We start from the raw sequence: 14,061 nt of genomic DNA, 5'->3' as shown, positions 1-14,061 counted from the left end.
TGACAACTGACAAGTAAAATAAGATAAAAAGACCACTTTTGAAAGTGACAAACGCTATAAAGAAAATAAAGAGGGTGATATGATGTAGTGACTGGATTGGGAGAAGCTACTTTAGACAGGGAGGTTGCAGGAGGTCTCTCTGAAGTGACATTATAACAGATGTCTAAAAGATGGGTAGAAGCTAGTTAGGTAGAAGAGCAGGAGGCAACAGCAAGTGCAATGACCCTGAAGTAGAAAAAGATTGGAATGCACCTGAAAGATGGCCATTGTGTCTGGAACACGAATGAGTACAAGTGGCCCAAAGTGAAGTAGAAGCAAGCAGAGGCCAAATCAGGAAGAGTCTTGTAGGAGTTTTGATGTTAAGTTCAGTGAGAAGCCACTGAAGAGTTTTACACAGGGAGTATGATGATCTGATTTATAACTCTGACCGCTAGGGGAGAATATAGGGAGCAAAAACGGAAACAGGAAGATCAATTAGGAGGCTAATGCAAGCAATCAAAGCAAAGATGGTGTCAGCCTAAGAGCAAGAGGTGCAAGTGTCTGAAGACAGAGATGCGGACAGATCAGAGACGGCTTGTAGAGGACTCGCTGATGAACCGAATGTTGGGCAGGAAGGGAGGGGGGCATCAAGGAGCCTTCTAGGTTTTGGTTTGAGCAACTGAGTCTATGGTAATGAATTTTTTTACTGAGAGAATGAAGAGCCAGGGAGAAACAGGCTTATGAGGATGGGAATCGAACACTCCATTTTGGGCATGTTATGTTGAGGTATCTGTGAAATATCTAAGTGAAGATAACAAATAGGCAGATGGATAAATGATTTTGGAGTTCTGGAGTTAGACAGACTTGGGCTATTTGGGATTCATCATTACATAATTAGTACTTAAACCGATGGAATGGAGAGAAGGTACTCAGAAGGAAGCTCAAGACCATATCTCGGGACAGTTACAGCAACTAGAGGTAAGAGTAGAAGAAGAGGCACCAAAGGAAAAATTGAATCAACCAATATTTCTATTAAGGGGGCTGGTTACATATCCATACAAAGGAATACTGTGCAGGCACTAAAAAACTGTAGGTAATAACAGTAATCCCTATTACTCATTGAGCAATTACTATGTAGCAGGCTCTTTTAACTCTTGCAGCAGTTCCATAAGGTCAGCATCTTTTTTTTTTTTGCATCTTTTAAATTGAGTATAATTGACATATAACAATGTGTAAGTTTAAGGTGTACAATGTGTTGATTTGATGCATTTATGTATCACAATATCATTACCATTGTAGCTAATACCTCTATCGTGTCACATAATTACCATGTCCTTTTTGTGGTGAGAACAACTAAGGTCTAATCTTTTAGCAACTTTGAAGTTTTATAACACAGTGTTGGTGACAGCACTGTGCATTGGATCCCCAGAACTTATTTATCTACTAGTTGCAAGTTTGTACCCTTAAACATCATCTCCCAAATTTTCCTACCCCCTTTAAGGTCAGTACTATTAACCTCATTTTATAAGAAAACTAGGCTTAGAAATGTTAAAAAGTGACAGAGTCTAAGACAGGTAGTTTGGTTTTAAAGTCTATTTACTTAACTATGGTATATTTAGCCTGGACTGATATTGATAATAGGTAACGTGAAGAAGAAAGTTACACATGTGCATGTACAATATACCATCAATTTTATTTTTGAAAAAAAGCACTAAAAGTTTTCTCCCATCATATTAAGCTGTATCTCTAAGCTTCACTAACTTTCATTTTCTCAGGATGATTAAAGAGGGCCACATTTGTAATGTGTTGAGATTCACCATTACCAAGAAGACACTTGAATTTCATTAAGTAAATGACTCACCCGGGCATCAGAGATCATTAAATTATAAAAATTATTTATAATTTAGACTGTAGGACAAAATTTAATATTGGTTTCCTCACCTGGAGAGTACATATACTAAAATAAAAGGAAAAACAGAAAAAAGATAGGAAAGCATGAGCATGTGTATGTGGCTAGCAGAGGAGCCAAAAGAAGGGGAAGAAAATGAAAATCTAAGCGTATGAAAAGAGTAGTGAGGAAGGCAGGTTCCTGGCCTAGGAGACAGAGGCAAAGATGGAACTAGCCATGCTCAGAAGGGAGTGCTTCTTTCTCCAGGAAGCCTGGCCTCATGACGCGGAGCTAGGCAGGTCATACCTGATGGTCTGGCTGTTGAAACACGCTGGGGCTAGCGTGGGGTAAAGGTCATGAGGGTGCTCAAGGTTTGGCAAATAAGAGGCAATCAATGAATGTTTGTTATCTTTTCCTTGTCTACTAATACTTATCTACGTTTCTTTAGATGAATGTTAGCTAGAGCATAAAGCTGGACTCACCAACATGTTAAGCCTTCATTACTATATAGAGAACTGATGACGGGAGAGCTAGAAAATTCTTTTAAAAAAGTTTTAGCAACTCATACAGGAATTTTAAGTTCTCCAAGGTGATTTTAATAGCAAACAGTGCTACTGAAAAGCACTTCTGATAAATCACTCCAAATAACAATATTCTGTTCTACACTCTCACAAGTGGAACATTTACACTTAAAGCAATTTTAAAACTATAAAAATGTTGAAGATGAGGAAAAGACTGTTTTCTCTCATAAATCCTTTTACTACTCCTTACCTCATCTAATGGTTTATCTTCCAAAGCTGTCAAATCAAGTAGTGGGTTTTTCACTCCTAATGAAACCATTGTTTTTAACCCTAGAAAAATCAATGAAATAAAAAGAGGATCAAGTCTTACCTTCCTCAGAAATTAAAAAAAAAAAAAAATTCACTAACAGCACTAATGACTAGAGAGCAGAATATTAAATGCTAGTGTGTGTCAGGGATAAACAGTTACCTTTTTCATCTATTTTGGCACATTCTGCAAAGAGGTCCTTTGACCCCGTATTCAGCCGGTCCCTGTGAAAATAATGGGACTGAAAAAAACGTGTCCAGAATTCCTTTTCTGTCATGTTGTGGGGAACATTTTCTGCATATTTCATTTTTACTGTGGAGGAAAAAAACCATAATAATTACATACTAAATTTCCTTTTCTTAAAACCTCTCAAATTAGTTCAAATATAGACTAACAGCAAAAACTAGATTATGAACCTGCTCAAATTTATATTCTGCACATAATTATCAGTTGTAAATATGAATATAACTTGATAGGTTAGGGGACATGCTACCTTTATGAATCTTAACAAATTACAAAAACCTTATTTAGCAACAAGAGAATGAACAGGTTTCGAAGTTTTAGTAAAAATACCAAGAGTCTTGGAGTCAGACCTGAGTTTGCTTGTTTGATGATTTACGTATGTGTGCTTTCACTCCAAAGCACTGTGTTAGGTGCTGGGGAAACAAATACCTCCAACTCACTTGGACTAGCAGTTCCGCACTCCAGAAGCCCAGAGTCCAATGAGCAAAGAGGTTAACAGCATGGTCTCTTGAGCCAGAGAGCCTAAATTTAAAATTCTAGGTCTGCCACATACTTTTGTGTGATCACAGGCAAATTATTTCACCTCTCTGCACCTTGGTATCCTCATATGTAATGTGCAGGGAATAACAGTACCTACTTCACAGGGTATTTGTGATGATTAAATGAATTAATATACAGAAAGGCCTTAGAGTTGTGCCTGGCACACAGTAAATACTACGCAATTATATCAGAAAGATATGAAAATAATTACATTACAATGTGATAACTCTTTGAAGCAGTCACAAGGCCCTACAGAAGGAAAGGGGGGGAGGCTTATATCTGCCCAAGGAAGTCAGGATTTTATAGAGATGGCATGAAGCAATGCTTGAGCTGAGTCCTGTGGGAGAGACATGTTTCCTAAGGAACAAAGGGGCAGAAGTGAGGAAGGGGGAAAAGAGAACACTATATGGTTTAAGAGAGCAGTGTTTAGTCAGAAGTATGACCGAAATAGTGGCTCTCAGCCTTGGCTGCACGTCATAAATCACTAAGCCCAGGGTCAAGACGTTTATACTTTTAGAATGGTTTATACAAGGGAAATGATTTGTGGGTTAGAAAGGTCACTCTGGAGGCAGCACGGAGGATGATCTGAGTTAGTGCTATAGAGAGATTCATTCACGTTGCCTCTGGAGCATGACATCTTACTCAGGCATGCTGAAGGGTAAATAAAGTTTAAGAACCACTGATGGAAAGAATGGGAAAGTCATCGTACCAATGAATTGATGACAGCACATTATATATTGAACACTTAATGTCTACCATATGTCAGGCACTGGGTAAAGTACATATTTTATTGCACTTGATCAGGAATAAAGTTTTCGTTTTTCATTAATATATTAGTGAATTCATCCAAACAAATATTTTAACTATCTGGAAGAATTGATTCTTCTTACCTGCTGGATAGGTCCTAAATATGGACTCAATTATATCAGAAGTTAAATTGTATCTCAGACCATTACATCCATCTGTTTGGGGCCGGACATCAGCCTAAAATAAAGACCACACCCATATATATAGATTTGTTAGAGTATTGGGTGAAGACGTCTAAGCACCCAGCAGACACTGGACAAAGGTGGAAGAACGGACCTTCTGAATGAACTACAGAGCTAAGTCCCTCATCTTTACTTTTGGCATAAAGACAGGCTCAAAGAAGCCTGGCCTGGTTTCACATAATCTTTGTAACCTTTAAAATCTGCTTCCTTGAAAATCCAACACAGTCAAATGGGCATGCTTAAGTGTGGCCAAGGGCAGACAGCTAGTGGAGCTTTTTTTCTGAGGAAGATTAGCCCTGAGCTAACATCTGCTGACACTTCTCCTCTTTTTGCTGAGGAAGACTGGCCCTGAGCTAATATCCATAGCCTTCTTCCTCTACTTTATAGGCGGGACGCCTACGACAGCATGGCCTGTCAAGTGGTGCCATGTCCGTACCCGGGATCCGAACCGGCAAACCCCAGGCCACCGAAGCGGAACGTGCGCACTTAACCGCTGCACCACCGGGCTGGCCCTGCTAGTGGATAGTGGAGCTTTAACATAAAACTTGTACAGTTATCAAAACCACCATAAACACTGGTTACTAAATTATTAGACAAGCATTATTTGACCAGTTTCTTTAGGAAAAAGTCTTATTAACTCAATTCACTACTAAGCACCCCATAAGACGTCAAACATATAACTGATACTGAAATTTTTGTTAAATGTATAAATACTGCTTTGGTTCCACTAGAGTACAGACTGACTGAATCCTACTTTCTAATTACACGGGTAAGGAATTCCCAGTTTTTCTCTAAGATATATTTTACAAATCTTACTTTTTCTATAATATGATGGTCACTATACATTTAACTTTGCATTATAAGTAAAATACAGCATTCATAAAATAAGATATCAGAAAGCTTTCAATTTAAAAGTATTAGGGGAAATAAGTATTAGCCCAATTGCTAAAAGATTCTCCTTCAAAAGTCCATTTGATTTCCAACATGCTAGGGTCAAGTCCAAAAGCCAAAAGAAAGAACAAAAAAATATAACTTGCAAAAAGAAATTTAAAAAATATGGTATGTATTTTTAAAATGCTTGAGAAGAATACCATCGATACTGAAGTATCCATTAACTTACTTCAAGGAAATGCTAAATTTTACAAAAGAAATGGTATTGTTAATATACATATTAGCCTTTTCTTTTCTTTTTTTTTTTCCCTTCAGAATTCTAGAAGGGTCACATACCAGAAATGCTGCAGAAATGCCAACATCCTGCTTATGATTAGATGTGGAAGAACTCTCCGCTGCATTCCCGTTTAAACGATTGGCCCAGAATTCCTCAGCACTGATCACCTGACTCACGACAAGGTCTTTATAAAGCTGAAACAGAACAGGATCCTCTTGCAGCATTCTGGTGACAGAATATATGCATATATTGAACTTCTGGAGTAAAACACCATTTAGGTAACATTTTTAAAAGACTTTAACAACATGAAACACGGGAACACAACTTTCATTTTGTGATGATTGAGCAGCAGAGATCATTAAGTTCATCTGCTAGTAATTAAAAGCAAAAGAACATTTTTGGAGGAACACATGAAGTGGCAAGTCTGAACTCTTTGAGGGCAGGGATTGTGTCCTATTCATCTCTGTATCCCAGTGATACAAAAGTCACTGTGTTTGTATTTGTACTGCACTGTATTCTCTTTCACACATGAAGGTGAATGTGAAGAGGGGAGGTACACTTGAGATTTTCCAGCAACTAATTTTCATGGTGATAAGCACTTGGAGCCATAAGCACAGATGGCCTGAAAGGTATCAGTGATGGAATAATTCAGCTTATCAGAAATTCTCATTACTTTACTTGCTTTCTCAACTTTTTTACAGGTTTCTTATTCACAAATACACTTCTCATGGTTTAGTATCTTTATCTTCCCATGACAGAACCCGGAAAAGGAATGAAGGGACCTTAGCATCTTCGAATCTCAGTTCTGTTCTAATCAAGTGTTAGGCTTGAGGCAGTTAATTCAACCTCTGAGTTTACACATTCCCATTTGCCCAAAGCCAAACAGCTAGTTTAAGATGCTAAAGGTGAGAACCAAACACAGAAGGAAAGATACTAAGCCCATATTTTATGGTTTTACACTACTGAAGCAGAAGGGGAGAGAAATAAGCTATTATTCTACTGGGAGACTGGAGAGAACCTAGTATCTCTTAAAAACTTTTCTTTTCGTCCTTCACCTGTTCTTCTCCTCCAGTTCTTTATTTGCTTTCCTCTTGAATTTGGGCAGCAGCTGCTGAAGGAGGTCCTTCACCGCATCCCGCTCTTTCACTGCTGTGCTCTCATTGGAAAAATGGAAGTTAGTTGTGTCCCCTGCATGCAGGACCAGCTGAAGCTGAATTTTAGCTTTTCCTTCTGGACTGATTTTCTGGCCTAAAAAGAAGCATGAGGCTAATTAGATAAGGACACTCACACTGTAGAAAGTACCATACCATAGGTTACTTCTGCCCCCAAGAAAATTCAGGATTCCTCCGGGCTTTAGCTACCCTGTTCTACTCTTGATGCTTTTGCAGAAATACGCTCTTCTCAAATAATCCCATATAACCAGAGCATGGTTCAGCAAATCCACTGCCAACACTCTGCTTTCTCTGCAGTATTCTTTCTGTGCGGCACTTCTCACCCACGGCTTCCACCTCCAGATACTAACAGGCTTTTGTTTCCATTCAACTGGGGCAGATCTCTTAAAAGTTTTCTAGACAGCAAACTAGGAGCCCAGAATCTACCCTGAAGAGCTGCCTCCAATCAACATTATCATTAATAAAACAGATGTGTCATGATTCAAAAACTCCAAAACACAGCCGTGGCTTATTCACTAATTGCAATGGAAAATAGGTAATTTTACATTTGAGAGATCTGGTGTCACCACTTTAACCAAGTGATCAAATTTAGCCTCATTAAAAGCGGGACAACCTGACACTATGGGCTTTCTGAGGTGATAGAATAGGAAGTAGACACCACCACCTATGCGTTGTCCTTGCTGAAAACATGTAACTTGGGTATAATCAAGCCCGTAGACCTGACTTTCAATTTATAAGAGAGAGAGCTATACAGGGATAAATTAAACAAAACCTTGAGGAGACAATCAGACATTATCAGAATGTGTGATATTCTACAAGCCTATACTCTTAAAGAAGAGACTTAGGAGACCATAACTACATACATGAACCGAGATTGCATATTGATTAAAAAAAAAAATCACAGCTATAAAAAACGCTACTGGGGGGCCTGCCTGGTGGCATAGTGGTTAAGTAGGAACACTTCATTTTGGCGGCCCAGGGTTTGCAGGTTTGCATCTTGGGCATGGACCTATACACTGCTCATCAAGCCATGCTGTGGTGGCATCCCGTATACAAAATGGAGGAGGAATGGCACGGATGTTAGCTCAGGGACAACCTTCCTCACACAAAAAGAAGAAGACTGGCAATGGATGTTGGCTCAGGGCCAATCTTCCTCACCAAAAAACAAACAGGCACTATTGGGACAACTGGGGAAATGTTAACAATGGTCTGGATATTATTATTAAAATTTTCTTGGTGTGATACTATCATAAGCAGTCAAAATGTAGGCCCACATAAAGAAAGCAAATATGGCAAAATAACTGTAGTATTCCGGTGGGATACATTATACAGATTATACATGGTACCATTCTTTAAATTTTTCTGTAACTTTGAAGATTTTCATAATAAATTGAGGCTGGAAAGGTCAAAACATACCTATACAATGGAGAACTTGTTTTCTTAATGAGTGGGCCTCATCGCAACAGTAGAGCTTGTCTTCTTCATATGGGAAACAGACGGTGGGGGGGCTTTCTCCCATTAAGTGTGTGACTCATGGTAGTGTGAACATGCCGCCTAGAGCTCTCAGCCCAAACTAACCTAACCCTAAATAAACAAAACTTTTTCAATGAAGATGATGCTTCCAGACCAATAGTTTAGATGGAATATCTTATTGCCCAAAGTAGCAATACGAAGCAATTTACATTGTCAGCCTGCCTATTTCATTACCCCATTCCTCCAAAAAAACTATCACTTCTTTCTAGGCATCTTTTCTATCACTGCTTTATCCTTGCTGCATCCTATATCTTGCCTCTGACAGACCTAATTCTGAAGCTTTTTAACTAATTAACTTAAATTGCTGATTTTCACCTTAGTAACTTATTACTGACAACTTTCAATGGTTCTTTCAGAAATGGGCATTCTTTCAAATATTCAACTTAAAATGAAAGCTGATCTGGTGCGGATCTAGATTTGGATGTGCTCTCCTCCCCAGGAGCTGAGAATGGCCAAAAAATAAGAGAGAGTCATACTCTTTACTGTGTGCTGTGAGTATCACAAGCAGGGTGAGTTTTGCAAAGCTATAGGGCCAGCTTCCTGTTTAGTTTAAGAGAAATGCTAATACAGGCACTTCCTAATTTATGAGCCTATTGTAGTACAAACGTCTGTTTGTAAGACTATTATTAGGAACTTGGTGAGGCATTTTTCCACAGAAGCAAAGTTTTAATAGGAGGTAATATTTACCAGGACAGTGGACAAAAGACTAGATAGCTTAGGCAGTACTGAATTATGACGAATTTTAAACAGTATTTCCTTTAGAAAATTAAGATTTTAAGTTATTTCAGAAGAGAAAGATGAAGATTTTGGTATTTCCCGCAGCAAAGTAGAAGTAAGTCCTTACGGCAACTGTTCATACACAAAGGACATTTGTAAATTCAGTACTTGCAAACTGAGGGCTGTCTATTTTTCAAGATGTCCCGTTCCTTGACATCTATACAGGATTTTATCTAGGAGAAGAATCTTAGATCTAGGAAAGTAAATGAATCCATATGAACGGTTACAGTTAAGACACCACAATTTGTCATGGGTCTTGTTGCCCAGAGGTCTCTTCTATCCAAAATCTTTAGTTAGGTGAACTGTAGAAATGCCTTTCAGAGTAAAGGTTCTAAACCCCAGGATTCACTTGGTGCTTTCAAACCTAATTATTACTGAGCCACAAAGTACCACACCCTTTGGGTAATAAACTCAAAGTTAACTGTGCAAATTTGGAAAGACAAGGGGTTTTGATGTTTGCCTTCATACCTGAAAATCTTAAGAAGAAAATGGATATAAAAATACTATGCTCTATATTACTCTGATCTACATTCAGTATAAAACTGAGTCTATCTTCTCAACAGATGATGGCCACATAAGCAAAGATTAGACAACTTGCTTAAATGATATAATTTTATTCAAGGGCAATCTGGCATCATCTATCAATATTTTAAATGCATGAACCATTTGAACCAGTAAATCTACTGCAGGGCTGTATCCCATATCCATAACCTCATAAAGATATCAGTGCACAAATATATGTGCAACATAGTTTGCAATAACAAAATTCTGGAAACTTCCTAAATGTCCTTCAACAGAGGACTGGTTAAATATATGATTGTACATCTATTCAGTGGAGTACTACGCACCTCTTGAAAGAAGGTATGTGGAGATCTTTACATGAGGTAGATTTTCACATGTAAAGCTGTATACACTCTATTATTAAGTGGAAAAGGTAGGTTATAGAATAATACATATTCAGTGATTCCACTTGGTAATTATTTCTATATGGTTGGTTTTTCAGACATTATAATATAAAACCCAGAAAGACTGTATAAGCAATCTTCTGACACAATTACTAAAAAAATGACATACATCAGACCTACATTTAATATCCGCATACATATGGCTGATTGTAAATCTGTCTTTGCCTTCAGGTGCCCAGGCAATTCTTTCTGCCATGAGGTACAGAGCTCCATCCTGCTTCTTCTGACGCACCTTCTTCACAACCAGCAGAACTTCTTCAGATGAAGTTGCCATGATGGGTACAAGGCGCTAACAGAGACAAAAAGATTTCACATTCCAGTCAGGGTCAGATTTGTTGACTTCTAGAGTCACTTCCAAATCTAAAACCTAAACTAATAATAATGAGGAAAAAAGTCTCTTCCTTCACTCAAAATTGAAGATAAAATCATATGGCATTATTCCCTTAAAATCAAATTTTATTTTGCTCATACTATAGGTGTGAATTTATACAACACTTACAGTTTATAACATTTGGTGGTTTTTTTTCTTTTAAATTTTTTATTGAGTTAATGATAGGTTACAATCTTGTGAAATTTCAGTTGTACATTACTGTCTGTCGGTCGTGTTGTAGGTGCAACCCTTCACCCTTTGTGCCCACCCCCCAACCCCCTTTCCCCTGGTAGCCACTAATCTGTTCTCTTTGTCCACATGTTTAACACACTTGGCGGTTTTAAAACCATTTCCACATATGCTAATCAGAATATTTTCACTTTCCTCAGTTATATTCGTAAATCTCAAACGCATGATCTGACAACAAATATGTGGTCTTTAATCTATATTTAAAACTATAGAACTTAAGAATTATACACCACCCTATTGAATATTTAAGTTCAAATTTGTTTCCACTGAAACAACTAAGACCCACAGGGTTTGCGTGACCTTCACAGAACCACTCTGAGCTGAAACCACACCCACGTTTCCTGATTCCTGGTCTAAGTTTCTTCCTGTGTGCTTGAAAATAAAACTGAGAGAATTTAATACTTAACACTTCAGATGCTATTTTTCCCATCTTTTAACAATCAAATGTCTTCAACTGCTCTCCATGTTTTAGCCAAGGATTCATTTGTATATGGCTAACTCCATACCTGGGAAACAGCATGGACCTTCCTCCCCACTGGTCCCCAATCCTGGGAATCTTAAATGCCCAACCCAAATCCTAGAGCTTGAGCATAGCTGTGTGGAATATATGGCTGAAAAGGACACTGAGGCTGTCTGGGCTCAACAGGAAAGATGCCCTGATTGATGGTGATGCCTGCCATGGGCTGGGATGGGGAAAATGGTAACACAAATGCTACACATATGCCATTTCTGGTGAAGTTATGACTTTAGTCTTCATTGCCAAAAGAACAATTTAAAAAATATTTTTAAAACATTTACTTCTTTTTTTTCTTTTTTTTTAAGATTTTATTTTTTCCTTTTTCTCCCCAAAGCCCCCCAGTACATAGTTGTATATTCTTCGTTGTGGGTCCTTCTAGTTGTAGCATGTGGGACGCTGCCTCAGCGTGGTTTGATGAGCAGTGCCATGTCCGTGTCCAGGATTCGAACCAACGAAACACTGGGCCGCCTGCAGCGGAGCGCACAGACTTAACCACTCAGCCACGGGGCCAGCCCCCTAAAACATTTACTTCTTTAGGTATAAAGTATAATTTCAGAGAAGTTAGCATACTTAGGGGTCATAAGAATTAAATTTTCCCAGAGGAAACAAGTGAAGCTTTATTGAAACATTCTTCCAGGATGTTAAAACAAATGGGAACAAAGAAATACTGGATCTGCCATTATTTATTCAAAATAGTTGAGGAGAATTTCTTTTGCTTTTTTTTTAAGATTTTACTTTTCCTTTTTCTCCCAAAGCCCCCCCGTACATAGTTGTATAATCTAGTTGTGGGTCCTTCCAGCTGTGGCACGGGGGATGCCGCCTCAGCATGGCCTGATGAGCGGCACCAAGTCGGCGCACAGGATCCAAACCGGCGAAACCCTGGGCCGCCAAAGTGGAGCATGCCAACTTAACCACTCAGCCACGGGGCCGACCCCAGAGGAGAATTTCTCTTTGAACATAATAAGAAACTAAGCATTAGGAACAGTGTCAGGCATTAAAAATAATGGAAATCAGCAATTCTTGTATAAAGATATCTGAAAAATAAAAACTAATTCTTAAACCATCACTTCTTAGGATTAATGAAAAATACCACTGGAATAAAAAACTAGGATTTCTTGTTTACTCAGTGATTTAGAAATAAAAAAATATAAGTTATAGAAAGAAACCAGTGAAATCTGAATTTCTCTGAAGCTGAATTTTGAGTAGGCAGATCTTCCCTTTTATAGGTCTCCTTACAGGTTACTCCACCCAAAGAATGGAAAGGAAAGGGGTCAGTGTGAATACATTTATTCACTGTACCGAGCCAAGGAGTCTAGGTGTTATCCAAAGATGACTGTCAATAGTGATTTCTGCTTTTGAAGAGCTACTAGTCCAGTGGGTGTGTGTTTTAGTGTAAACAAATTAGACTGTGTGAAATTCCAAAAGGGAGAAAAAAAATGTTCTGAATTAGGACTCAGAGGGAATTTCTTCACACAATAGCCTTTGTCAAAGGTTTGTCATGGATTTTTTTTAGGGCAATTAAAAAAAGTTCAAGTATAATTAACTAACAACATGCATAGGTCTTAGGTGTTCTGTTTGATGCATTTTGACAATTGTGTACACCCACGTACCATTACCCAAAACAAGACAGAGAATATTTCCATCGACCCCCAAATTCCCTCATGCCCCTTTCCAGTCAATCTCTTCCTCCCACCCTCCAGCAACTATTTTCTGATTTCCATCACCACAGAATAGTTTTTGTCTGTTCTAGGAACTCATATAAATGGAATCAGGCAGTATATATTCTTTTGTCTCTGGCTTTTCACTTAACATGTTTTTTGAAGCTCATCATATTGTTACATCTATCAGTAGTTTGTTATTTTTATCACCTTAGTTTTGAATTTGTTCCTGAATGAGGAACTCTGACAGAAAAGGGAAACAGGCGTTACAGGCAAAAGGAATGGTTTGGGGCAACGGCTTGAGACTCTCTAGGAATGGTAAGTAGTCTGCTCAGGATGTAGCATAAACTTCATGATGGGGATCAGTAGGATACGAAGTTGGATGGTTAAAATGGAGGCAGATAGCAGAAAATACCACCCTATGTGGTAGACAACAGAAACCTCTAAAGACTTTTTGAATAAGGGAGTGATTTGTACTTTAGGAAATTAATCTGGGGACAATATGAGAGAGACTGAAGACAGGGACCAGAAAGGGTCTGAACCAGGCTGGTGGTAGTGAAAATGGAGAAGGGACAATGAGTACTGAGGAAGCAGGATGAATAGACATGGTAAGTGCTGAAGGACGTGTCACAGCAGCTTGCTCACATCCCACTTCTAAGCCTTACTAACGTGAGTACAGTGGTGCCATTTATAGAATTAAATAGGAAAGAAAAACAGGTTTGAGGGGCCGGCCCAGTAGTGCAGCGGTTAAGTTTGAATGTTCCGCTTCTCAGTGGCCCGGGGTTCACCAGTTTGGATCCTGGGTGCAGACATGGCACCGTGTGGCAAAAGCCATGCTGTGGTAGGCATCCCACGTATAAAGTAGAGGAAGATGGGCACTAATGTTAGCTCAGGGCCAGTCTTCCTCAGCAAAAAGAGGAGGATTGGCAGCAGTTAGCTCAGGGTTAATCTTCCTCAAAAAAAAAAAAAAAGAAGAAAAAAAGAAAAACAGGTTTGCAAGTGAAGACCAGGAATTCAGTTCTGGACATGATAAGTGTGAGGTGCTGTTGAGTCATGCAGGTGGAGATAGTCTAATAGTATGTGGGCATTTGTAAATGTTGGAATGGAGCCTAAAAAGCTCAAAAACAAGAAGGGATTTAAAAAATCCCATAAACCCACAAACCTAATATCAATTTCCTTAATTTT

The 14,061-nt window shown here is 38.6% G+C and overlaps 1 protein-coding gene across 1 annotated transcript in view; it reads right to left on the bottom strand.

The window, feature by feature from the left end:
- Positions 1-14,061, bottom strand: part of GTF2H1 (general transcription factor IIH subunit 1) — a 34,757-nt gene that overhangs the window by 15,514 nt on the left and 5,182 nt on the right. The window contains exons 2-7 of the mRNA XM_001504962.7: positions 10,203-10,371; positions 6,691-6,883; positions 5,695-5,860; positions 4,369-4,462; positions 2,858-3,007; positions 2,639-2,718 (exon numbers count right to left, since the gene is read on the bottom strand). Coding sequence (XP_001505012.3) covers positions 2,639-2,718; positions 2,858-3,007; positions 4,369-4,462; positions 5,695-5,860; positions 6,691-6,883; positions 10,203-10,356 — 837 coding nt within the window. The 5' untranslated portion in view covers positions 10,357-10,371. The remainder of the gene's footprint in view (positions 1-2,638; positions 2,719-2,857; positions 3,008-4,368; positions 4,463-5,694; positions 5,861-6,690; positions 6,884-10,202; positions 10,372-14,061) is intronic.

This window comes from Equus caballus, chromosome 7 (assembly GCF_041296265.1).
Source record: "Equus caballus isolate H_3958 breed thoroughbred chromosome 7, TB-T2T, whole genome shotgun sequence".
In the NCBI taxonomy this organism is placed as follows: Eukaryota; Metazoa; Chordata; class Mammalia; order Perissodactyla; family Equidae; genus Equus; species Equus caballus.
Note: the sequence above shows the minus strand (reverse complement) of the source record. Positions and strands in the feature narration are given on the sequence as shown.